The following is a 25,240-nucleotide window of genomic DNA, read 5'->3' on the forward strand; positions in this document are numbered from 1 at the left end:
TCCGATTTAAGCATCTGCATTTGCAGAAAGCGGTCCTCGGAAGGCCGGTCATGTGAATCCCTAATGGTGTGTTTTTCTTCCCCCTCTGCGTCCGGTGCAGGGGCCTGCTTTGGGCAGACCAGGATCAGCGTGGGCAAGGCGAACAAGAGGCTGACGTACGCGGACCAGGTCTTACAGCTGGTGTACGAGGACGGGTCGCCCTGTCCGTCCAAATCCGGCCTCACCTACAAGAGCGTCATCAGCTTCGTGTGCAGGCCTGAGGCCGGGCCCACCAACCGGCCCATGCTTATCTCTCTCGACAAGCAGACGTGCACGCTCTTCTTTTCCTGGCACACGCCTCTGGCCTGCGAGCAGGTGGTGAGTCTGGGGCTGGGCACGTGTGGCCTCTGAGAAGTGCCTGCCTGACGCCTGGGGCTGCCTGCAGCCCGGGGGACCCCGGTTCTGTCACGAGTGCCACTGCAGCTCACCGACCCCCGGCCCCCCCCCCCCCCCCATGGGTACCCAGCATCTTTTATCCAGCCGTGGTCGTCGCGACAGTGAACGGTTGAAGGTGCCCAGTGTTCTATAACCGAGAATTCGGGGACATCCATCCATATTTCGTGCTTTTTCTGTTCAGTTTTTAAATTCCCGTGGGTAACTGAGTGGAGATTAGGAGAATGTCACTGTAGACTCCAGCGAGGTCTTCCCTGTGTGACAGACGGAATGTTCTGTGAGGAACGGAAGCTCCATTATTGACCTGTCCCCACTCATCCACCGTACGGGGGGCTACGAGGCATATGACGAGAGCGAGGACGACACCTCTGACACCGGCCCCGATTTCTACATCAACATCTGCCAGCCTCTGAACCCCATGCACGGGGTGGCTTGTCCTGCCGGGGCAGCTGTGTGCAAGGTTCCCGTTGACGGTGCCCCCATAGTGAGTATGGGAAAGTCAAGGTGGAGACAAGCTTTGCGAGAGTTTTAACCGTAACTGCCGCATCGTGTTTCTTGCGTTCAGTGGAGGGTTACGCAGAAAGAATGGAGAGATGAGCTGGGGCTGTGTGTGTTCTGGGACCAGCAGGGGAAGAGTGATGTCAGGATTTGGGCACTGAGCTGGCGGCTGCTGACCGCGGCCAGAGAGTCTCTGAGCTGTGGAAGACAGCGTGAACGCGGGGATACACGGGCTGCTCATATCGTGTTGGGAGTCTCCGGGTTGACCCTGGTCTAGAAACTTCTATGTAAAGTGGCAAGAAAGAACACGGAGAAGGCGTGGCTTCTTTCTTTGAAGTGCACGTCTTGTGTGAAGAACATGCTTATGACCTGTGAGTGCTTTTTTTGGAAGATGCATTATTCAGGGCAAGAGCAGATTTGCTAATTGCTGGATACCACCCTGCCTTGAAAGTTTTGGTCTCAAACTAGCCCTTTTTAGTATTGCTTTGGCTTTTAAAAAATTATTTGCATGAATTATCTTCAGGTTTTATCAAATCCTTGCTACCTTTTTTGGTGCTTGTTTATTTTTGAGAGAGAACAAGTGGGAGATGGGCAGAGAGAGAGGGAGACAGAGAATCCCAAGCAGGCTCCGTGCTGTCAGCACAAAGCCCGACACGGGGCTCAAACTCACAAACTCTGAGATTATGACCTGAGCCAAAATCAAGAGTCGAACACTCAACCGACTGAGCCACCCAGGAGCCCTTATTGCTACATTTTTTTTTTTTATTTGAGATGCATCTCAAAAGGGTCAATTTCTATACTTTTATCTGTATGCTTTACATAGTCCTGTTGTAAGATACATAAATGTCCTTTTAAAAATGGATAGTATCTGCAGCATTTGGGAAGAAATGTCGGGAGCGGGTGGGGGAAATTGGCCATGATACGAATTTAACACAAAGTCCATAGCTCTGTGAGAAACGTTGGGCCTGGGTGAACCAAATCTTAGATCGGTACAGATCGGTACCCTTGTGTGAATCACGTTCTGAGAGGTCGGATTTGCTGTGTTTTCCTGCTTGGCTACCCTTTTTCAGATATTAAAAATTGTAGTAAGTTCTCTACGTGGAGCAGGAGTTGTGGCCTGAATGTGCTCCATGGTGGTGAACGAGAGCATCGCAGCTCGCTCACACACTCATCACGCACGTACACACCGTTCCTGGCTGTTCACCTTTCCTTCATTCATGTGTTTATTTGCCCAGAACTATTTATTGAGCAGCCAGTGTGTCAGATGCCGTGCTAAGCAGTATCGTGTCGTGGGGCACACTCCTGTGCCCTCCCCGAGGACGTACTGAGGGGCACTGCCGAGGAAACGGGCAATCCCAGTGAAGTGGTGGGCATGAGATGAGCCAGCTGGGGGCAGAGATGTGGGTTCCTGCCTTATACCATCAGGTGATAGAAGACAGTGCAGCATTCTTGATTTGACTGGAGAGAGAAATTCTTGTTGCCTGGAGTCTTTGAAAATTGACCGTGATTAGAAGTAGAATCGTCGTGGGGCACCTGGGTGGCTCTGTTGCTTGGGTGTCTGACTTCAGCTCAGGTCATGTCGTGATTCGTGGGTTCGAGCCCCACATCGGGCTGTGTGCGGACACCTCGGAACCTGGAGCCTGCTTCGAAGTCTGTGTCTCCCTCTCTCTCTGTCCCTCCCCTGCTGGCACTGTCTTTCTCTTTATCTCTCAAAAATAAAACATTAAAAAAAAAAAAAGAACAGATAGAATCATGTTATAAACTATAGGATGGAAACTGATAACCGCTGGCCAACTGAAGTTTCTGCCAAGCAGCTTATTATCAAGACTTGTCAAGTGAGTTGCCGTTAACTGAGTTTCTTTAGATGCTACTCGGTTTCAAAACAGATGAGCTTGTATATTTGCAGTTCTGTATTAGCTCTTATTCTGCTAACACAGGGAGCAATTTCCTGAAATGTTGTTTGCTTTTTTTTCTTTGCTTAGGATATTGGTCGAGTCACAGGACCTCCGATACTCAACCCCATAGCTAATGAAGTTTACTTGAATTTTGAAAGTAGTACTCCCTGCCTAGCAGACAAGCATTTCAACTACACCTCCCTGATCGCATTTCACTGTAAGAGAGGCGTGAGCATGGTAAGTGTGCACCTGTTCACAATTTGGGGGCTGAAGCTTGGACCAGTGAACCAAAGCTGTGAGTCCCGAAAGCGTGCTGCAGAGCTAAGGATGTCCCTACTGAAAACGGGTGCTGTCATAGGTTAGTCAGTGGTGCCTTGAATAATTTAAAACCGTTAATTTAACAGTGAGTAAGCCCATCCTGAATGAACGGGGCAGACTGCCCAGCGAGCTCACTGTGATGTAAAAACATGAAGTGCATGTGAGCCGAGGTGTGGCATTCAACTTGGCCCACCAGCGTGTAAAAGTGTCAGCTTCTTTTTCCTTCTTAAAAACTGTAACATTAGTGATTTTGTTCTCATTGGGAAGTCAGACAGACTTTTAGTGGCTGTAATCGTTCAGGATGCGACCCCCAAATTTAGAAGTTAGCAAACATAAGATCTCCGGAATCACAACAGCTGTAACAGTTGTAGGTGTTACTTCTAAGGAGGTTATTGATTTCTGTTTTACATGCATTTAAAAATGAGACTGGCTTCCACCCCTAGTACCATTTTGTTGCACAGGGTTTTTGCATACATTTACCCTTGACTTCTACCTGCGAATAGGAGATAAATGGATGGATCATGGCTCCATCATAGTGACTCAGAGCTGCCTGGCTCCCGCAGCCCTGCAGTGGCCGCTGGGACCCCCGCCTTCTGCTCAGGTGGAGAGCTCTTTGCTGTAGGCAGCCCGGCCTCACAGCCCCTTATCTGTGCTTCTGAAGTCTGTAGAGCTCAGAAAACTCCCAATCCTCTTGCATGAAGGGGGGAGGCTACTTGTGGTATTTGTCCACATAAGGAGAACATTCATACATTTTGCTGCAGAAATATTCATGTGCTTGATTCTAGTACTCTGTGTGTATGTGTGGGGGGTAGGTAATAGAAACAAAGGTCTCAAATTGCTTTTTAACATCTTGAAGCCGATGAATTATAAAGCTCATCTGCCCCGAGGAGCTCAGGTAATGGATTATGGTTCTGGAACGCGTCTTGTAAATTCAGTAGGATACCTTTCTGATTTCTCAGCCTGTCGCAGGTTTGTAAGGGAAAGAGAGCTCTGGCTGCCACATAGGTATTTTGACAGCGGTAGGAAGTGACGCGGCCGGAGCCTGATGCCTGATGAGGAGGGACAGTGTGGTAACTGAGAGGGAAGAAGCAAACCTTGCCGCCTGGGCCGTCTCCCATGTGGTGCCGCAAAGCACCTGGGACACGTCACTGTTCACATTGTCCCGAGACTGTCACGGTAATCCTGAGTTCTCAAGGCAGGGCGGAGCTCTGATCAACAAAGTCTTCTTATCTCTTCATACTGTGTGCGTTTACGAGGGCTTGTGGGCGTGTCTCAACAGGCACCCTCCGCCGTGAAGGCAGTGTGGCTTAATCTGTAGAAAGGCTTCCAGTTTTGGTATTTCATTCTTCAGAGGGGATTGGTCTTTTGAAGATCCACCTCTCCTGAGGAGCCCTGGTTATCTCACACGCCACGTAGAGAAGGTGTGACGGCTTAGTGCTGAAGCTGAATGCACGTGGTCCAGTGCACGCACGGGGGTCTCTCCGATTCTCAGAGCAGCAGCGGGTTGAAAGTGAGCAGTGCTTACTGGGTTTTAGAAACAAGGCATCTCACACGAAATGTGCATTCGATTTTGGGAAGATCTTTAAGAGATTTTCTTCCCCCGTGGTTTTTATCTTAAACGGGAATATTTTTTCCATTTATGTTCATAGAAAAACAGATGCTCGGCAGCAACTAAAACCGAGATTCCTGACCAGCTGCCCCATCTGTGTTTTTGTGGCTGTTGCTGAGCGAGGGAGGGCATAGACACATGAGTTCAGGACACTTGGCCTGTGGAAAGTCGGGCCGAGTTGTGTGTGGCCCTCATGATGAAAACTGTCAGTTGCTACACACGGAGCAGAGACCCTGCTCGCGAGCGAACTGGAGCGCCTCCCGGCCTCCTCTGAGCAGGCAGGGTCTGTTTCACACCCTCCTCTGACATTGGAAGAACTGCTAGTGGGGACACGGAGACTGTCTCCAAGTGCGGGGCAACTGGAGGTCGCGAGGGGGCCTGGGTGTGTGGGCACGGCTGCCCGGTGGTGCTGTGAGGGCAGAGCCGTGGTCCCTTGCAGCTGGTGGTGGCGACTGTCCCTCCCCCCTGGAGCGAAGCCTCTGTGGGTCACCGAGAGCACCCAGTGGCCTCACAGCCGCGTCTGTGGCTGGGTGGGGGGGGGGGGGGCAGGGGTGGCGCCTGCAGCCCCCGGAAGCAGGAGTCTCTCTCTGGCGCTGGCTGGGACACAGAGCCGTGTGGGGGATGCTGTACTTAACTCTCGTGGCTTTCCTTTTGAACAGGGAGTTCCCATGCTGCTGAGGACCAGTGACTGTGACTTTGTGTTTGGGTGGGAGACCCCACTGGTCTGTCCCGACGAAGTGCGGGTGGACGGCTGCTCCCTGACCGACGAGCAGCTGCATTACAGCTTCAACCTGTCCAGCCTTTCCAAGATCCCCTTCAAGGTGATGCGGCTCAGCCAGAGCCCGGCGGCCCTGGGGACACGGCGGCCGGGGTTCTTTCTGACAGCCACTTGTGTTTTAAGTAGCAGGACACCTGTGACCACCGAGGCACAGTGTGTTGGGGGGCGGGGGTGGGTAGTGGGCTCAGCCCCGCTCATGGATGCACAGGATTAGCCTGTCAGGGATTCCAGATTGTGCAGCGAACCAGTCACGGCTAACGCTTGAGTTGTGCTCCATGGTTCAGAGTTTCATTCCTTACGGCTTTGTCAAGATGAAAGGACACAACGGAGATCAGGAGGCTGCTTGGGGTTGGGCGTGTGACCATGTGCCCCATAAGGGCCAGGGCCGGGGCCAGGTGTAGCGAACCTGGCAGAGGCCACGTGGAATTTCCCTCGTGTCTCCTTGCAACCTGGCTTCAAGATAAAGAGGCAGCTATTTCACTGATTGCAGAGGTAATGGACAGAGGGAGCTAGGATGTCCCCCTGATTTAGATGCATTTGCGTGGGTGGGGGAGGGGGTGGCTTGTCTTACTCTTGGCCTGTGTGTCGTGGGCCTGATGTTGACGAAGCCATGGGCATCTTGGATCACTGGTGTTTGGAGGACCGTACATCTCTAGGCCTGTGATCTAGATGTTACTGAGTCATACACTGACGACCATGCCGACCAAATCCCAGCACCTCCCAGGCGATGGATGGTCGCTGGTGAGCAGTGAGCCCAGGGCCCTGGCTCCTGTGATGGAGACCTTGCACAGGTGTGACAGGTGTGCAGGTGGGGGCCAGGCGGGGAAGGCAAGATACATATTTAATTACGCCGTGTCCACTTAGTGACCATCAACTCAGTCCTCACCATTCCCGCGTTGCGGGCAGGGAGCTGGGGCTTCGGGAAGGGGATGAGCAGCCCGCGGTCTTGTGGATGGCTCCCTGCCAGAGGCCCGGCTGCGGAGCACAGCCAGCCGTGTGCGGGAGGAGGAGGAAGGCTGGGCCTGGGAGTGGAGGGAGATGTGGGTCCTTCCAGTGGCTGGAGGGAAACGTCCAGACAGCGGGTAAGGCATTGCCCTGCGCGGGGAGGTCAGGATTGGAGAGAAGGAAGGTTAGCACTGAGGCACCCATGCAGAGCCCACAGGCAGCCCCTGCTTTCTTGCACGAGTGCACCTCCCCGCAGCGATGGCTCCTCTCTGTCTTGAGAGCCACTGACAGCCACACGTGGTGTTGTCTGTCCAGGTGACTCGGGACTCACGCACCTACAGCGTGGGGGTGTGCACCGCGGCGGCGGGCCCGGAGCAAGGAGGCTGTAAGGACGGAGGTGTCTGCCTGCTTTCTGGGACCAAGGGGGCATCTTTTGGACGGCTGGCGTCGATGAGACTGGATTATAGGCACCAGGACGAAGCTGTCATTTTAAGTTATGCCAATGGAGATAATTGTCCTCCAGGTAAATCTTCGTAGCGGGATGCATTTGACGGTCCTGGGAGATGTGGTGTTAGACCTGGCAGCAGGAGGAAACTGAGGCACGAAACTCCAGATGCTGTGAATGCTGACCCCTGGCCCGGACCACGCAGTGTTCCACCCGGGCAGCCCCGGGTGTGAGCGCTTGGGCAACTCTGAACACACTCTGGCCTGCGAGCCGCTTGTCATGTTGTGGTCCTCGTGTTGGTTTAGGGTGACTGCTCCCGTCAGAGATCCTTTTGAGCATCGCCAGGTGATCGTGCCCAGCGAGGAGAGTGGAGCCGAGGTCGGGCCGGTCATCAGGGTCTCACAGGTGTTCTTTGTTCCAGAAACCGAGGAAGGTGACCCCTGTGTGTTCCCCTTCATATTCAACGGGAAGAGCTACGACGAGTGCGTTCTGGAGGGCAGGGCGAAGCTCTGGTGCTCCACCACCGCGGACTACGATAGAGACCACGAGTGGGGCTTCTGCAGACATTGTACGTAGCGGAGCATGCGTCCGGGCCCAGGCTGCCCCGTAGCCAGTGTCCTTCCCAGGCTCGTGTCGTGCCTGCGCCTTTGTGGGTGTCCAAGTTAATGCAGAAATTTTGTTGTGTGTAGTTTTTCCACATCAGGCCTATTTCCCATAGAGAAAGGACGTGTCTCATTGCTCCAGGGGCGTGTTACGTGACCGTGCATGTGGACCTCAGTAGAGCACAGTTGACGTGCAGGTGTCAGGGGGCCAGCGAGGCCCGCTCGCTCCAGGGATCTGTGTCCGTGGACCGGGTCTCAGCACTGATGGTGCACATTCGTGCTTATTAGAATCTCACTCGTCACAGGTCTGCAGGGTGGCAGTAATCAGAAAGGGCGGGGTCGGGGTGGGGGGGATCCTCCACTGGCTGTCTGCTGGGGGTGGGGGCAGGCTCAGGACAGGGGCGGGGGGTTCTGCATGAGCCGGACATCGCGGCCTTGCTCTGGCGATGCTTGGAGACCAGGGATGTGGGAACCCTGCTCATGTGTGTGGCACAGATACGAGCTCTCAAAGGAAGTGATGAGAAAATGCATAAAAAATCAGTTGTCGTGAGTGATCAGGGACAAGATGCTACAAAGAGCGTTAAGTGTTAAATTCACGAGGGGACTGATACAGTTTTGTTCGGAGGCTTGTTGCGACAGGATCTTTCTCCTGGTCTGTTGGATGACACGTTTTTAGGTGATTAGAGGTATCTTGTTGCTGTTTTAATTTGTTCTCACCCACGTGTGATCGAATGTGGAGTGTCCGTCCACGGGGAATGGAGCTCGGTCCGCGGGGTCACGAACCCAGGAAGGGACCCTGTGCCCTGAGGGGTCTTGGTCTGTTTCGGGTTAGGATCTGGGCGAACGGAACAGGATGAGCTCTGCTCCTGGCGTGTGGGCAGCGGCCGGCCAACGCAGCTGGGGGGGAGGGAGGGGAGGAGCCGGTGCGGGACCAGGCCACGGTCTGACTTTCCCGCGTGCTGCGCCCCCAGCAAACAGCCACCGGACGTCCGCGATCATCTTCAAGTGTGACGAGGACGCTGATATTGGGAGGCCACAGGTCTTCAGTGAAGTTCGTGGCTGTGAGGTGACATTTGAGTGGAAAACGAAAGTTGTGTGCCCCCCAAAGAAGATGGAGTGCAAGTTCATCCAGAAGCACAAAACCTATGACTTAAGGCTGCTGTCCTCGCTCACCGGCTCCTGGTTCTTTGTCCACGAAGGAGTCTCGTGAGTACCCGCCACCTCTTGTCAGCTGTGACCTTCTCTCGGGCCTGATGGCGATGGGCACATGGCAGTCCACCTTCGTGTCCCCCCAGAGCTGGGGCCGTCATGGAAATCCGGTGCTTGTGATGGCTTGAATGCCCCTGGGCTCTAGGGAACAGCCCGCTGGTGTCCGGCCTAGTGGGCGTGGCCGCTTTGGAAGGCAGAGGAGAACAGAAAGGGAGCCTTTGGAACCAGAAGCTGGCGATCAGCAGTTGGCCGGACACAGAGTCTCGATTGGCATCATGTTTGGAAGGGGCTTCTGTCTGCTGCTGGGGGTGTGTGGTGGGGGGGGAGGGGCGGGGGTGAATTGATTTTCTCAACTCTTTGGCACGAACCCCTTGGGCTTGTGTGGTTCGGGGTTTGTGAGCCGTGGTGGTTGCTCTGTGCACGGCCCCCACTCTGCCCGGCACCCCCAGATCAGGAAGTCCTCAGCCTGGGGCGGGGACGTGGACTTGGGCCGCAGCTGGTCCCGACCCGAAAGCCCTTCTAAACCGCACGGTCTCAGGGTCCACCCCCACTGGCCTGGTTGACGCGCTCCCGTTTTCAGTAACCGGATAGTCTCTGTCTCAGTGCCGTCTTCAGAGGTGCTCTGGCATACCTGGTTATCACAACGATTACCGTTTCTGAAAGTGACGGAGCTGCACCCCAGTGTGCCAGGGGTGCAAGACTAACCTTGCCCCCCTCCCCCATCCCTTTGTGCTGTTCTACAGGTACTATATAAATCTGTGCCAGAAAATATATAAAGGGCCCCTCGACTGCTCGGACCGAGCCAGCATCTGCAAAAAGAGTGCATCTGGTGTCGTCCAGGTCTTGGGGCTCGTTCACACGCAGAAGCTGGACGTCATAGGTAAGGCCCTGGGTCCTTGTGCATGGTTACAGGTGTCTCATCAGAACTGGGAAGGAAAAGGCGTCCTCGTAGGCCAGGAGGCTCAGCACGGGCTTCAGTTGAAACGCCAGATAGAATTCCCAATGGTTGTCCGGCGTTCCAGTAACTCCTGGAACATAAGAGTAAGCACCGCTTTGCATTCTCTGAGGTGGCACGTCCTGGCAGGTGTGTTCAAGAGGGTTCGGCTCTCTTGCGAACATCCTCCCCCACCCGAGAGGGTCACAGTGGTTAAGGTTCTGCTGAATCCCTGCTCCAGCTCTGGGCTGAGCACAGAGTCTGCATAAACACGTGCAAGCATTTATTCGGGAGAGCTGAATGGTTACACAAGAACTTGGCAAAGATAATTCAGGGGTACGTTTTTGTAATATCTTAACAGTTTAGAAAAGTAATAATAATATTGAAGCTTTTTTTAATAGTGTTTGTAGAAAATTCATCTTACAAATGGTTGTTTAGTGAAAGATTCTGTCTTTCGTTGTTTAAAAGAGGAAGGTAGCTGGGGTGCCTGGGTGGCTCAGTGGGTTAAGCGTCCGACTTCGGCTCAGGTCACGATCTTGCGGTTTGTGAATTCGAGCCCTGCGTCGGGCTCTGTGCTGACAGCTCAGAGCCTGGAGACTGCTTCGGATTCTGTGCCTCCTTCTCCCTCTGTCCCTCCCCTGCTCACGCTCAGACTCTCTCATTGACTTTCAATAATAAATAAACATTAAAAAAAAAAATTTAAAAGGGGAAGGTAGGGCCGCCTGGGTGGCTCAGTTGGTCAAGCATCCGACTCTTGATTTCAGCTCAGGTATGACCTCACAGTTGTGGGTTTGTGGGGATTGGGCCCCACGTGGGGGGCCCTGTGCTGAAAATGCAGAGTCTCCTTGGGACTCTCTCTCTCTCTCTCTGCCCCTCCCCCACGGGTGCACGTGTGTGTTCTCTAAATAAATATTTAAATAAAAATAAAAGGAGAAGGTAGATTTTTCTCAGGTAGATACAGTTGGGGTCAGTTGGGGTGTATTAGGGGGACCAGTAAAGAAAAATACCCTTATCTTGTTGGACTAGAGAGGGGCCCCCGGGTTGTCCTGATTAAATCACAGGGGTGACTCGAGTTTGTGTGAGCTGTTGAAAAAGAGGCAGGGAATTCTGCGGGAGCCACTGTGAGTCTTAGAAGCAAACCAGATTCTGCAGGTTGGTGGAGTCCCCCGGAGTGGCCAGCCGTCCCATGACTCACTGCTGTTTCCCCACGGCTCCCTAAGGGGGCTGAGGGTGGCTCATTGCTCTGCGGTCTCGCGGTTGTACGCGGATATCGGAGCAGCCTTCGCCTGAGTTTCCCGCAGCTGGCTGACAGGTTTGAACAGTTAAGCCCTCACTGCAGGTTCAGCTAGTAGACGTGTCCTGGTCCCCAGCCCGCCAGGTGAGACCTTCCCTTTTGGTCCCAACAGGATAGCTGTCCAAGGACAGACACAGTGATTGCCACCCTCATTTAGGGGCTGCACCCATCTGGGGCGGGGAGATGGGCCGTCTGTCCCAGGAGCTAACGCTTACCTACAACTGTGCTGTCTGCAGGTGTAGTTCTCAGCAGCTTCGTGGGGTTGGGGTTAGAGTTCGTGTCACCGGTTGGGCAATGAGGTGTGGGAGGTCAAGTGTACTGCCCAGTAGTGTGGGGTGTCTACAGTAAGATGTGCATTTGTTTGGCCTCATGCTCCAGCAGTTTAAGAATGTCTCTTCAAGGGGCGCCTGGGCAGCTCAGTCGGCTAAGCATCTGACTCTTGATTTCAGCTCAGGTCAAGATCCCAGGGTTGTAGGATCGAGCCCTGTGTTGGGCTCTGTGCTGAGCGTGGAACCTGCTTAGGGCTCGCTCACTCGCTGTCTCCACCGCCCCCCCTCCACCCCGCTTGCGTGCGTGTGCACTCTTGCGTTTTTTTTTTCTCTCTCTCTCAAATAAAAAAATTAAGAAAGAAAAAAAGAATTTCTCTTTAAAGCAGTACTCTTTCTTCCAAAATTTTACACAGGAGCCCACTATTTAGCATAGAAGCTCAGTGTTTAATACAAGTCCATCCAGTAACAGCTCTGAATCGGGGCAGGGCTGAGGGCCCTGGGCTTTCGGCCGAGCGGTTGGGCCCCTGCGTGTGGAAGAGCGGGGGGGAAGCTGGTGCCGAGGCCCACGTTTCCTCCGTGTCCCCTGCCTCGCGTGGGTGAGGGTCCGGGGCTACAGCGTGTGTGGTGCCCCTGTGAGGGCCCCGCCCTGTGCCCCTGAGCCACAGTCTGCCTGCCGAGCCAGGCTGGGCTCGGGCGCCACCAGGACAGCACTGGGCAGCCACACGTGGTAGCTGGCAGCAGCATGGGACTTGAACTGGCGGCCACGCTGGCTTCTGTGCGACTTGCAGCTGAATGCAAGCGCTCGCTTTCCTCTTAGACCCTGCTCGTCAAGGTCTCGTCACTTTCTTTATCCTCGATCCTTTCAGCAGTGGAAAGATTGGACACAGAGCCGGAAGACCCGAGAAAAACAGAGTTGTTCTGGGTCTGGTTTTCCTCGTTGTGCTTGTCGGTCCGGCACCTGCCCCGTTACCACTGGGGTGCTGAGACGGGGGGATGTGTCGGGAAGGCACCTAGAACAACCCTGCAGTGGTACAGAACTGGAGCAGTGGCGAACGCTGCCCCTGGGGTCCTGCTCTGTGAGCACATGGCGCCGGGCACTCGGCTGCTCGTTGGAAGGTGTTCCCGTGGCGCAGGTGAGGAGACAGGCTTAGAGGCTCAGCAGCCCGGAGTCAGGCAGCCAGTGAGCAGGAATGCTAGGGTTTGGACCCAGGTCTTCTCTAGCCACACAAGGTGTGTTGTGAGCCGGGAGGCGGTCACCGAGCTTGGCAGAGCTGGGAACCCGGAGTGGAGGACTCAGGAGTCTTCAGAGAGCCGGACGTTCGTTCTTTATAAACCAGGAACGACGTCACTTCCGTTATTTGTGTGTTTCAGGTGACAAAGTCATCGTAACTTATTCAAAAGGTTATCAGTGTGGGGAGAATAAGACCGCCTCTGCCGTCATCGAGTTGACCTGTGCAAAGACAGTGGGCAGACCTTCGTTCAAGAGGTGAGAGAGAGGGTCGGGGCCTCACGGGGGAGCTGTGCAGAGAGTGCACTGGGGGCCCATCAGCATCTTTCCCCATGGTTTTCACTTGCAGGCGTGCAAACGTGCGTGCAGGGAAAGGGTGTTTGGGTGGCCACGGTGGGGAGGGGGCTGTTCGATGTCCTGTAGTGTGCAGGGCTGTTCTGCACCAGGAGGGATTTCCCGGAAAGGGGGCTGGGGCACACGGTCACTTGACTAAAGCCACAAGGTAAGGTGGTATCCGGCCTCCACCCTGAGCATCGTCATAGGACCAGAGGGGTAGCGATTGGCGCCACCTTAAGTCCAGCTGTCCGGGTGGCCTGTCTGAGATCCCCAGGCAGGTGGGGCTGGCACACGGGATGCTCTTGGATGACACTAGAATTTTCCAGGCAACTCTGCAACTAGCATTAGGAGGAGTTGGCCAACAGAGGGAGCGTATGAGCTGCTGTTTGTGAACAAATGATTCTTCCGGAAGCTGGGCTTGAAAAAGGCAGGAGCTGGGAATCGTACGAGGATGGAATCAACATATGAGTTGAAAAAGCTTGCAAAGTAAAGTTCAGAAATTTACGAGCAAATTTTTCCAGTTTTTGGATGTTGCACAGTTTCTGAATTTAACACCACGAAAACAACGCGCTGAACGGTGCCCAACGTTGTCACGTTGCCAGAGAGCCGTACGGTATCTTCCTCGCTAGGCCGGTGTTCCCGGATCTTTGCTGTGAGGCTGCTGAGAAAAGTCCTGTGAGCCTCGCTAGCCCAGAGCTGCCTGCACCCATCGTGGGGGTGGCGAGGGCTTGGTGGCGGGGTGCTTCTGCAGGGACCCAGGGCTCAGGACTGACCGGAGCCCTGAAAGCCAGTGAGCCTCTTTCCAGCACGAGAGGCCTCATGTCGCAGCCGCCCCCGTGTGTGGCTGGGCGTGACCGCAGCCCATGCTTCCTCCTTCCAGGTTCGACCTGGACAGTTGCACTTACTACTTCAGCTGGGACTCTCGGGCTGCCTGTGCCGTGAAGCCCCAGGAGGTGCGGATGGTGAACGGGACCATCACCAACCCTAGAAATGGCAAGAGCTTCAGCCTCGGAGATATTTATTTTAAGTAAGTGAAACATTTTCCTTTTGAGCACTGAACTGTATTCAAAATTAAACCAGCAATTTAGATCTTTCCCGGTGGGGGGGGGAGTGGAGGAGGAGAGCCGCAAGATAAATGGGCCTGTGTGTGTTAGTTACTGTTTCTAGGTAGATGTCCTATTTTGCTTAAAACTGAGGGACAGCATTACTCAACTATGAAGTTTTAACACCAAAGATGGTGAATTCTCTTGAGTGTAAAAATAAAGTCACCCCTTCTCCTTCACTTCTTGATAAGCCCAGGGGGCAAAGCTGAAACCCGAAAGAGTTTTTGATCAGGAATCCCTGGGCTTACTGGTTTGTGAAAATAGAGTGTCCCAGCAGTGTCCCCGGAGCCGTTCCTGAGGTCAGGTGGCCGTATGTGCTGGCTGCACCCGCGGCAAGCGAAGCAGGTGTGCTGTGGGCGCACCGGTGCCCAGAGCGCGGGGCGGGAGGCAAGTTGGTGCCCTCGGGGGTCTTCGTGGGCTCCCAGGCTGGCCAAGGTGGAGAAGGGCAGTGTCCTGCGGCCCTGTGCTTGTTCACAGGTGTCTGGGTCTCTAGTAAATGGGTTTCTTGAAGGACTGGAGCCATTGCTGTCTTTTCCATTTCTTCAGGCTGTTCAGTGCCTCTGGGGACATGAGGACAAATGGGGACAAGTACCTGTATGAAATCCAGCTTTCCTCCATCACGAGCTCCAAAAACCCGGCGTGCTCTGGGGCCAACATCTGCCAGGTTAAACCAAATGACCAACACTTCAGCAGGAAAGTTGGAACTTCTGATAAAACCAAGTACTACGTTCAAGGTAATTGCTTTCCATTAACGTTCCGTGTCCCGCTTCCTTGGAAGGGCCTTACGCTTTCCCTGAACTAACACCCTTCTGTTGAAATGCCACATTTTAAAGCAGAAGCCCTGGTCTGATTCCGTGTCTTGATACGTGTTCATCAAGACGGGTCGAACAGGTGTAAGATGAACGTTTCACTGTAGGTAAAATTCACCTTAGACTTGGTCTGCGCCAGGGGGTGTGAGGTGGGGGTGTAGAAGGTGAAGTGTGTGCGTCCAGAACTGCCTTTGATGTGGTTTTAGTCGTGTTCTTTACTTCGCAATTTCAGATGCTATTACACAACGATGAGAAATTTTACATTTGTCAGAAGGATGAAAAGAAAGGATAAACAGTCTTTAAAAGGTCAAGTGCGTGTTTCCGTGCTCGGACGCTGAGTGCACGCGTCACCGCGCTTGGCCGTGCCCGACGGGCAAGGCGGAGGTACCCGTCACGTCAGCCTGATTTGCTTTCGTGATTCCACACCAAGGAGCAGTAACCCCCGCGGTTCTCTTTTCTAGCAATTCTGGGTTGGATTTACTCGTACCTGTGCGCATCGTGCGCATTTACTTATTCGGGGTTAATTAAACCCCTTTTAGACCTTGTCGCTTTCTGCATTCACCAGCACTAGAAAGTAAGTTTAGTTTTAAGACCACTTGTTGCGTTGCATGAAGAAGTGCAGATTGAATCTCTTCCTGAGTCTTCATTCATTCGAGACGGCAAGAGTAGGAAGCTGCCACGGGCTCCCCCATCAGCTTGTGGACATGGGCCCGCGTGCCGGCCTCGTGGGACAGTCCGTTCAGGCCTTGCCTCAGCCAGTTATGCGTGAGAACACGTGGGGCCTCCCGAGCCCAGCCCGCACGGGCCGGGGCTCAGGGCTCCCTGTGTGCGGACGTGACCGCCTCGCACACGGAACCCGGTGGCTGTCCAGCGGTGGCTCACTGTGAAGTTTGAGCCACCTGCAAAGTTTGGGGAGGGCAGCGTCCGCACAAGGCTCCCTCACCTCTGACACCGAGTGGGAGTTTTGGGGGGCTTCCCCCGCCACCCTCAGGTCTGGTCCTTCGCTGGGACTCAGAACTCACTGAGAGCTGTTACTGCCACCGTTAAGGATGACAATTGGTGGAGGGGAGAAGCACGCAGGGTGACATCCAGGAGGGAGCCAGATGCTTCCGTCGTCCTCTCCCTGTGGAATCGGGCTGTGACCGTACACACGGAGTGTCGCCAACCGGGGAAGCTCGCGTCTCCGTGTCCAGGGGTTTTATTGTGGTTCCATCACAGAGGCTTGTTTGGTTGGCCCGCCGGTTGCTTGGTTCCCCATCTGGTCCATTTCAGTCTCCGGATGAGCGGGTACCACGTGGCCAGTCCCCATTCTGAATCCTGTGAACTGAGGACAAAGGCCAGACCTCTCCTGGGGTCAAGGTTCAAGTCTTTCCTGCTCCCGGACTTCAGGCGGGGGGCCCTGTAAGGAGTGTCAGGTGGCCTGTGAGAACGCGTACATGTGAGACCTTTGAAGAAGGCCCTTTACGTGAGATCTTAAGTCTGTGCGGGCGTTTTACAGACCACGAGGACATCATTGAAATGTCGATGGTAACGTTGTGTGGTTGTGTCATACTTCCTTTTTGACAGACGGGGATCTAGATGTGGTGTTTGCCTCGTCCTCTAAGTGTGGAAAGGATAAGACGAAGTCTGTGTCTTCCACCATCTTCTTCCACTGTGACCCTCTGGTGAAGGACGGGATCCCCGAGTTCAGCCACGAGACCGCCGACTGCCAGTATCTCTTCTCTTGGTACACGTCTGCCGTGTGTCCCCTAGGGTGAGTGCGCGGGCCGGGCCGCTTTCCCCTTTCTGCGCACGCTCACCAGCCGCACGCCAACCCGCTCTCCCCTGACTCAGCTCGAGCACGTATTTGTGTGTGTTCTGCCCCACCTAGTGTGGGGATATTCAAGTGTGCACAAACACCGGAGAGGCAAGCCCCACGCGGCCAGCACGCGGCCTCACTGGCTGTCCAAGCGTCGCCCCTTGTCTGCTCCCCCACCGCCACCGCCCACCATTCCCAGAGCACCCCCATCTGCCAGTAGGCGCGCACGAGGCCTGAGTGTGCCCGCTTTCTTTCCGGCCTCCCCCATGCTGCCTCACGGCAGGCCGATGCTGAGCCTCGTCTTTGTGTTCCTAGCGCATTTTTCCTTGGGTTCCAGTGCAGATTATTATATGGTAAAGGTCGCTTTACCTTGAGCGAGGTAGTGTTTACGTTTGGACGAAGGAAAACTTGTTCTACAGAGTTTGAAGATCAGGCATAGGCCAGGTTTTGCGTACGCATGTGGGAATGTGCATTTCTGTGCCAAGGGAAGGGTGATCTTGGCCTCTGTGTGGCCTCAGGGAACTCTCTCTTCTTGTGCCCCAGGGCCTTTGCTCCTCTGCCCAGTTCACTGTCAGGTTTAGAGACCTTCATCTGGAACAAAGTGCTACAGCTTGCTTTCCTCTTGGATTTGTTTTCTTCCCATTTCATCCAGGTCCTTCTCTTACAGAAGCGTTTTCAGTCTCTGTCTGAGACTACAATCAAGACAAAAAGGAGTTCTTGCCATGCACTGGTTTCCTTTGTGTCCTGAAGGAATGTTTCTCTGCAGTCCCTAGAAACCGTGGTAGGAACAGTGGGAGGAGTCCCAGATCACATCTGTTAGATCTTACATGAGTTTTCATTTTTAAAGAGTCAGCTTTGTCTGAAGTTTTCCAGGAACATGAACGCAAGGCAAGTCTTAAATTTCTAGACGTTGGTGCCGTATAAACAACACACACAGAGTTGTGTTGTTAAGCATCTGACTTCGGCTCAGGTCGTGATCTTGAGATTCTTGAGTTCAAGCCCTGCATCTGGCTCTGTGCTGACAGCTCAGAGCCTGGAGCCTGCTTCAGATTCTGTGCCTCCCTCTCTGTCTCTGCCCCTCCGCCACTCATGCTCTGTCTCTGTCTCTGTCTCTCTCTCTCTCTCTCTCTCTCTCTCAAAAATCAACATTAAAAAATTAAAACGCAAAACACACAGTGAAGTTAAGAACCAGTAATGAGAAATTAACTGAAAAATAGAAATACATTTGCAAACTAAAACACACTTGAAAATGATTCCTGGCTCCCAGGAGAACCCAAAAGTAGCAGTGAGGACACGCCTAGAAGTGAGTGACGATGCGCCTCTCCCATTGGGACGCGGGGGTGCGTCCCAGGTGCTCCTGAACGAACTCCTGTCCCTCGGGGTCCGCAGAGCACGTGTGGGGGCGTCCCCGCTCGAGCACACAGCGGCCAGTGCCTCCCCGCTCGAGCACACAGCGGCCAGTGCCTCCACGCTGGAACCGAACACTGAGGTCGTCGTCCGGTTTGGAACCGGATTATTTGGCTCAGGCTGAATGCTGATGGGTGCAGTTATCCTCACGCAGTTGAGCCGTCGGTTGCCCTCTGACCCAGTCTGAATCAAGAAGTTTTCTGAACCGTATCTGCACCTGTAGCCTCCAGTTCATCACGGGTGTGGCCCATCAGTTGCCTTCTCTCCTCCCAAGCAGCCCGTATAGTCCCTGTAGCCTGCCTCTCTGCCTTTCCAGGGCGGGAAGAACTTGGCTAGAGGATTCTGTTACTATAGGTGCCCTGAGTGCAGGCACGAAGGGTCGGAAGTGTCCGGTCACTACACGGACATCTGGTTCTCTGAGCAGAAGGTCCGTCGTGGTTTTTCTAGCTTTGTGTTCGTTAATTTGTACTACTTTCCTTGAGCGTTTAAGGTCATAGAAATACGCTGCTCTTTCCCACACGTGGGCGGGACTCGTGCCGTCCTAGCTGCTTGAGGGGCGGTCGTGTTGGTCCAGGGATGTGCCTCCCGGACGCGGCAGCCCGGATGGAGCGTCTGTGTTGTGTCCAGCCGTGTCCCGTGCGTGTTCCCTCAGCCCTCATGAGGCACCGACGGTGTGTCCTGAGACGAGGTGGCGGGGACAGAAGCCTGCCCCCGGCGGTGACTGCTTGTCCCCAGGGAGGGGAGCTGTGGTCCTGGGAAGATGAGTGTTGCCGGCTTATCCCTGCTGTGGCCTCCCAGGTGCCTCTGTGCCCTGCAGCCATTCGGGGTGGGGGGGGGGGGGTGTTGGCCGCCACAGAGTAGGCCACGCTCCTCCGTAAGAGTTGCCCACGTGGTTCCAGGCGGTGCCTTCCACCTGCTCTCCGGTCCCGCCGCCGTGTCATTGAGGACCCCGTCCTGCTGTTCTCCACACCCCGGGCTGGGAGCTGCTCCGGCTGTGGCTGCCGTGGCACGCCGCCAAAGGACGTGGCTTCCTTTCAGGGTGGGCCTTGATGGTGACGGTGCGGGCGAGGACACGCAGGAGCACAAGGGGCTGTCGGAGAGAAGCCAGGCGGTCGGGGCTGTGCTGAGCCTGCTGCTCGTGGCGCTCACTGGCTGTCTGCTGACCCTGCTGCTTTACAAGAAGGAAAGGAGGTAAGGAGAGGGGAGCAGGTGTGCCCCGAGGCCAGTGCTTCAAGGTCGAGTCCTGGGATGTGTGTGTGTGTGTGTGTGTGTGTGTGTGTGTGTGTGTGTCAACCATGGAAACGGTCTCCGAAGTCGTGTAAACGTCCGCGTTTCTGGGACGAGGTGACCGTCTGACTCCCAGGCGTGCGAGTCAGGCCCTGGTGGTCGTGTCGTGTAGGAGACGCCGCACAGGCACTAAGCCTGGCCTGTTTCTAGGATGTTGGTCTCTGAATGTGTCCTAAGAGACAGCAAATGAGCACCTCTTATGAGCAGGCTTCCTTCTGATCAGCTGACCCCTCTACACGGTCCTCCCCTTCCTCCCGTTTACTAGATGCCTACCATGTGCCAGGCATGACGCCGTCTTCTTGGCTCACGGTCTCTGGGTAAAAGGGCTTGTCACCACATTTCCGTGTGGTGTGTGAATGAGGCACAGGGCCCATGAGCCCTGTGCGTGGTCCTCCCTGGCAGGTGGGAGAGGGCGTCCAGAAGTCCTGAGTGTGGCTGTCCCGGCCCAGAGAGGCAGGTACTGGAACGAAGAATCCGGGCCGAGGGTCTGGGCATGAGTTTTGGCGCATGTCTCCGTGCAGCCCTGGGGTGGGAGGAATATGTGCTCTTGTCATAGTCACACAGGACAAAGCAGAAGCCCACGGTGGGTAACTTGCACTTGCCTTTGCTAGACCACTGAGAGAGGAAGCAGGTTTCGAATCCACTTCCGTCTGCTTCCAAAGTGTTCTTTTCACTGAACTCGTGTATAACCCAGCTGCTGTGGGTTTAGCGTGCCCGTGCCATGGAGGGATGTGCCTGTGGGGGCTGCAGGCTTCTCTGTGAGCAGATGCGCAAGGTGCCAGGACTGTGGAGGGGCGGGTGTGCGAGGGGCTGGGGCCGGGAGGACTGGCACGCGAGATGCCAGGGCTGCGGAGGGGCGGGTGGGCGAGGGGCCGGGGCCAGGGAGGGCCGGGAGGACTGGCACGCGAGATGCCAGGGCTGCGGAGGGGGCGGGGAGGGCTGGCTGGGCGGTTCTCCTGCCCGGCTGGTCCCGCCCGCAGTGACTGCCCGCCCCGCAGGGAGACGGTGGTTAGCAGGCTGAGCAGCTGCTGCAGGAGGAGTGCCAGCGTGTCCTACAAATACTCAAAGGTAACGTCCCGTCACCCCTGTCGCCCCCGCCCCACTGTTGAGCTGTCTGTGCCCTGATGGTGTCAGCCTGTGACGAGGAAGACGCCACCACAGGCCTTTTGAAGGAGAAAAGGGAAAGGTCAGCTGTCGCTCTGAACCCGAGCGCACTCCGTGTCCTTTCTGCCTTCAGGTTTTATCATCGCGGCTGCGGCTGGTTTTCTCAGAACATTTAATATTTCAGTTGCTTCTACTTTGGGGGCTATTCTAAAAACTAAATAAATAACGAACGTGTCTGTGCATCTGGCACCTGATGAGTCCCTTCAGATAAACTTCCCCCGGACAGGTGTTGTTCGGGTGATGGGCACACGCGTGCTCGTGGCTCTCGGTCCTCCAGCCAGATTGCGTCCTCAGAGGTTTCGCTCAGACACAGGCATATCCAGCCCCTGCGGCTTCTCGTGCCGCACGGCCCCTCCCGTCCCCTGGGTGCCGGTGACCTGCCAGCCTGACACCAGCTGCCTGGTGGGGTCCAAGCGGGAGCCGACGGTCGCCAGCCTTCCCTTCCTTTCCGGGTGGGGGACCCGGGAAGCAGGGAAGGGGTTCCCCAACTCAGGCAGGTCACGGAAGGGAGGGTCACAGAGGAGCGGCGTGGCCTGGGGCCTCAGAGGGGCTCCAGGGTGTGGCCTCGTCCCTGGCAGGTGAACAAGGAGGAGGAGGCGGATGAGAACGAAACCGAGTGGTTGATGGAAGAGATCCAGGTGCCGACCCCAAGGCCCGGGAAGGAAGGGCAGGAAAACGGCCACATTACCACGAAGTCCGTGAAGGCCGAAGCCCTCACCTCCCTGCACGGGGACGACCAGGACAGCGAGGACGAGGTCCTGACCATCCCGGAGGTGAAAGTGCAGGCGGGCAGGGGGACCGGGTCAGCGAGCGTGCAGCACGGGAGGAACGCGCAGAGGAAGGGGCTTCGGGAGAGCGCGGATGGCGCGGGGGTGCTGGTGAGAGGGGACAGGGCCCGCAGAGGGAGGCCCAGGCCCGCACAGCAGAAGCCCGCACAGCCCGGCAGCCTGGCGTCCTTCCACGACGACAGCGACGAGGACCTCTTACACATCTAGTCTCCTGGCGCCTACAGGGGACGCGGGTCCGTGGCGTCGCTGAGCACCTCCAACCAAATAAGACTTCAGTTCGATGATGCTTCTATCATTTTTGCCTTTAACAAGAACTGTCTCAAAAGGGAAGAGTTTTTGTGATGGGGGAGAGGGTGAGGAGGTCAGGTTTACGGTCCTCGGAACGTGGCTCTGCCCCTGTCGTGGGGGCGGTGCAGGGCCCCGGGTTTTGTCCCCAGTCCTCAGAAGCATGGCTGCCGTGCGCTTCGTAACGTGCGCCCGGGCCAGACGCATCTTGGAACAGAGGGCTGTGTATTCGAGAAAAACCCTTGCTGCTTTAGGCCCTGTGGGGTATTTGACCATTATATTTTAGCATTTAATTCTCTCCTCCTATTTATTGACTTTGACAATTACTCAGGTTTGCAAAAAAGGAAAAACAAAAAAAAAAACCACAAAAAACAAAACAAAAAAAAAACAAACAAACAACCCAACAGTTTCTTCGTGACAGCGGGGGTGACGGTGGTTCATCCCCGGTCGGAAGGGGAAGCTGTCGGTGTGCTAGGAAAGTCCATATGAGATTTTGAACTGGTCAATAATGTAGCCTGTAAGTTAGAATGCTCCAATCTGTCCCTTCCTTTTTGCTTCCTGTTTCTTAAGGGAACACGCACGTGCGCGCACACACACACGTGCACGCGCACACGCATGTGCAGGGTCCCCGAGTGCCTAGGCTTTGGAGGGTTCGCCTGCTCTCTGCCCTTAGTCAGTAACGGCTGCAGCGTTTTGCATGACATCTTCAATCCTAGGTGCACAGAGCACACTTATCAGTATTTCTTTCGCCGGCTGGTGAATTCAAACAACCCACCCAAAGATTATTTTTGTGTGTGTATGAGGATGGAGTTGAGATGTCAGAGAAAATAACTTTCCTCCAGATTTGGGGGATAGGTCTCACCTCTTCAGGTTCTCATGATACCACCTTTACTGTGCTTATTTTTTTAAGAAAAAAAAAAAAAAAGTGTTTATCAACCATCCGACCTATAAGAAGCCTTAATTTGCACAGTGCGTGACTTACGGAAATTGCATGAAAGCCGATGGGCCAGCATCTCGCCCTAGCGTTGCACTTGGGGATCCCGCTCTGGGGGTGCTGGGTCGGCCTCTCGGTGCTGCGGGACTGGAGGGCAGCTGTCCTTCCCTCGCTGTTGGCACCTTTCTCGAAGTGTTTAATGAATGACTTTTCTCGAATTCTAGAATTGTACATAGACTCAGTGGTATTCATGTACTGAGAAAACCACCCTACGGTGGTTCCTTGGTTTGTACTCCGTTTGGCTGGCTAATTTGATTTCAACATGAGTGTATTTTTTAAAATTGATTTCTTTCCTCATTTTTTTTCAATCAAATTTACTGTAATATAAAGTATTCAACAATTTCAATAAAAGATAAATTATTAGTCGGGTGTTACTGCGTTGTCCTTACAAGTTGCCCAGCGCGTTGCCGAGCCTGGCCGCCCGTCTGTTCTTCTGTGCCGTTGGGGAAGATGCCCGCGTTTGGGCTCCTGCCGCGGGGCCCCCCTGGCCCTTCGTGTGCAGCACCACCGTGCGCTCGCTGGCGTCCTTCCGGTGGGCAGGTCTCATTTCATCTTTCCTTGCGAGAAAGCGCACCTCCGGCTAGTCCCAGGTTCCCGGAGCGAGCACGTGGGAGTGCAGGTTCCGGCACTGCAGGCAGGCACGGGGGTGGGCCGCCCTGTGTGTCGCGGGAGTGGGGGGGTGGCTTCTCTTTGGTCAGTCGTCACCCCGACTAGTGATGAGAGCTTCCTAGACGCTAGTGGGAAAGCGGACAAAGCAGAAAGTTGCAGCGGCAAGCAGACGTCTCGGAGTCAACATCTCTCCCTCCCTTCCCCTCATTTGTTCGTCGACGTCGTTTCTTCTGCCCCTGACACTTGGGTCTTACAAAAGTGTGCGTTACCGCCCAGGAGTCACGGGTGCTCGGGCACTGTGTCCGGAGGGCTGTTCTTCCAGCACCCCCTCCCTCTAAGACACAGGAAGCCCACTTCAGGCAGGGGGCAGGAGGTCAGAAAGGCCACTTGCAGTCATGCGCTGGCCCTGTTGGTGAACTTGACCGCAGGGGTCTTTGTACCCCTGGCTGCCTGCCGAGCACGCGGCTTGTGGCCGGCAGGTGGAGGGTGACAGGTGGCCCCGTGTGTGTGAGGGCATTCGCTCTGACCCTTAGGAACCTGGACTAGAGCTAGCCCTGGGCTCGGAAGACAGTCCCCGTCCTTGCCGTGGCACGTAGTTGCGGGAAAACGCGCCCTGATGGCAGATAGGAACTATGATGTCTTCAGAAGTGACTTTATTGATAAGAGTACAGCCCTGGTACTCAGTGTCCTTTCAGCCAACTTTTCTGTGCCCTTTGGAGACTGTCCAAGGACGGCAGAGAAGTGGAGTAAGTGGGGGATGAGCACGATGTAGGCAAACCTTGTGTTGAGGAAAACCCGTGTCTAGAAGTCTGTTCTTACTCGGAACGTTTAAAAACAGTTGAAACCAGCCCTCCTCCGCCAACCACTGAGGTCATATGGCGCACACGACGACCCGGCAGGAAGGCTGACTCCACCTGGGCGTTTAAAACAGTACTCTGGTGGGGGGCGGGCAGGGGGGCACCTGGGTGACTCGTTCAGTTGAGTGTCAGACTCTAAATTTCGGCTCAGGTCGAGATCTCACAGTTCGTGAGTTCAAGCCCCGTGTCGGGCTCAGTGCCGACAGCTTGGGGTCTGCTTGGGATTCTCTCTCTCCCCCCCCCCCCTCTCTCTCTCTCTCTTTCTCAAAATAAATAAACTTAAAAAAAAATGTTTGAAATTCCTAATTGGCACATAAGAATTTTTTTTTTTTTTAACATTTATTTTTGAGAGAGCACGAGCAGGGGAGGGGTAGAGAGAGAGGGAGACCTGGAATCTGAAGCAGGCTCCAGGCTCCAAGCTGTCAGCGCAGAGCCTGAGGTGGGGCTCGAACCCACGAACCAAGAGATCATGGCCTGAGCCAAAGTCGGATGCTTAACTGACTGAGCCGCCCAGGTCCCCGGCACACAAGATTTTTAATATAAATGCAAAATTCCACCTAAAGGTAAGACTGTTTTTGCTGTTGGTAAAAATACTGAAATAAAATAAAGTGAAACAGAATAAGAAAATAACAAAACTGTACTTTGGGGAGCCTGATCCTTTGTGTGAGTCACAGAACCGATGGGCGTGCAGGTCCTACAGTCACAAGGGGGGAGGGAGCGTGTCGGGGGCGCGTGTTACGGATGAGGTTCAATTTAAATAAATCCCCCTCCCCCACGACTCAGGTGCCTTCACACACCTTATTTCTCCAAGTGTGCTTCACTGAGTTGGGGTGAGCCTCGCCCTCGGGCTAGCCTTGCCGTGCGGCCCGGGAGAGCGGACTGAGCGCATGGTCCCCTCCCCACAGGAAGCGTCGGGGGGGCCACTGTGGGTGCTGGGCTGGCCGCCGTGTCCCCGTCACGCAGGCCGAGGGACGGCGATCGGGCGGATGGCAGAGGCGAGGCTGAAGCAGGCCTGTGATTCAAGATGTCAAGTGGACGACACGGTAAGGAGCGTGTGCTGCGGAAGGGCCCGCGTTGGTGGGAGAAAGGAACGAAGACGGGCTGAGGCCCAGACCCTGGAAGGCCTCAGGCTGCCAGCCCGGAAGGAGGGAGTCCTGGGGGAAACACCCTGTGTTCTTAAAGAGAGGGGGACGGACCAAAGTTAGGCTTGTGAACGTCCACTCCCATTTCTTCACCTCTTGTTCCGTTTTGTGTTTTGACCAGGTTGCAAATCAAATTCCGTAAAAATTACCTCTAATGTTATTTTGATACAGCGTCAGAGGAAAACGAGATTGCACAAATGGCCCG

General features: G+C 54.9%; 1 protein-coding gene across 1 annotated transcript in view; it reads left to right on the forward strand.

The window, feature by feature from the left end:
* IGF2R (insulin like growth factor 2 receptor) overlaps positions 1-22,790 on the forward strand; it is a 102,951-nt gene extending 80,161 nt beyond the window's left edge. The window contains exons 34-48 of the mRNA XM_049654536.1: positions 101-357; positions 698-916; positions 2,913-3,062; positions 5,412-5,573; positions 6,791-6,998; positions 7,342-7,488; positions 8,494-8,728; positions 9,475-9,611; positions 12,600-12,714; positions 13,673-13,819; positions 14,442-14,629; positions 16,271-16,457; positions 18,948-19,100; positions 20,195-20,264; positions 20,939-22,790. Of these exons, the coding sequence (XP_049510493.1) occupies positions 101-357; positions 698-916; positions 2,913-3,062; positions 5,412-5,573; positions 6,791-6,998; positions 7,342-7,488; positions 8,494-8,728; positions 9,475-9,611; positions 12,600-12,714; positions 13,673-13,819; positions 14,442-14,629; positions 16,271-16,457; positions 18,948-19,100; positions 20,195-20,264; positions 20,939-21,355 (2,792 nt within the window). The 3' untranslated portion in view covers positions 21,356-22,790. The remainder of the gene's footprint in view (positions 1-100; positions 358-697; positions 917-2,912; positions 3,063-5,411; positions 5,574-6,790; positions 6,999-7,341; positions 7,489-8,493; positions 8,729-9,474; positions 9,612-12,599; positions 12,715-13,672; positions 13,820-14,441; positions 14,630-16,270; positions 16,458-18,947; positions 19,101-20,194; positions 20,265-20,938) is intronic.
* Positions 22,791-25,240: the final 2,450 nt, after the last annotated feature.

Source organism: Panthera uncia, assembly GCF_023721935.1.
Source record: "Panthera uncia isolate 11264 chromosome B2 unlocalized genomic scaffold, Puncia_PCG_1.0 HiC_scaffold_24, whole genome shotgun sequence".
NCBI classification, from domain to species: domain Eukaryota; kingdom Metazoa; phylum Chordata; class Mammalia; order Carnivora; family Felidae; genus Panthera; species Panthera uncia.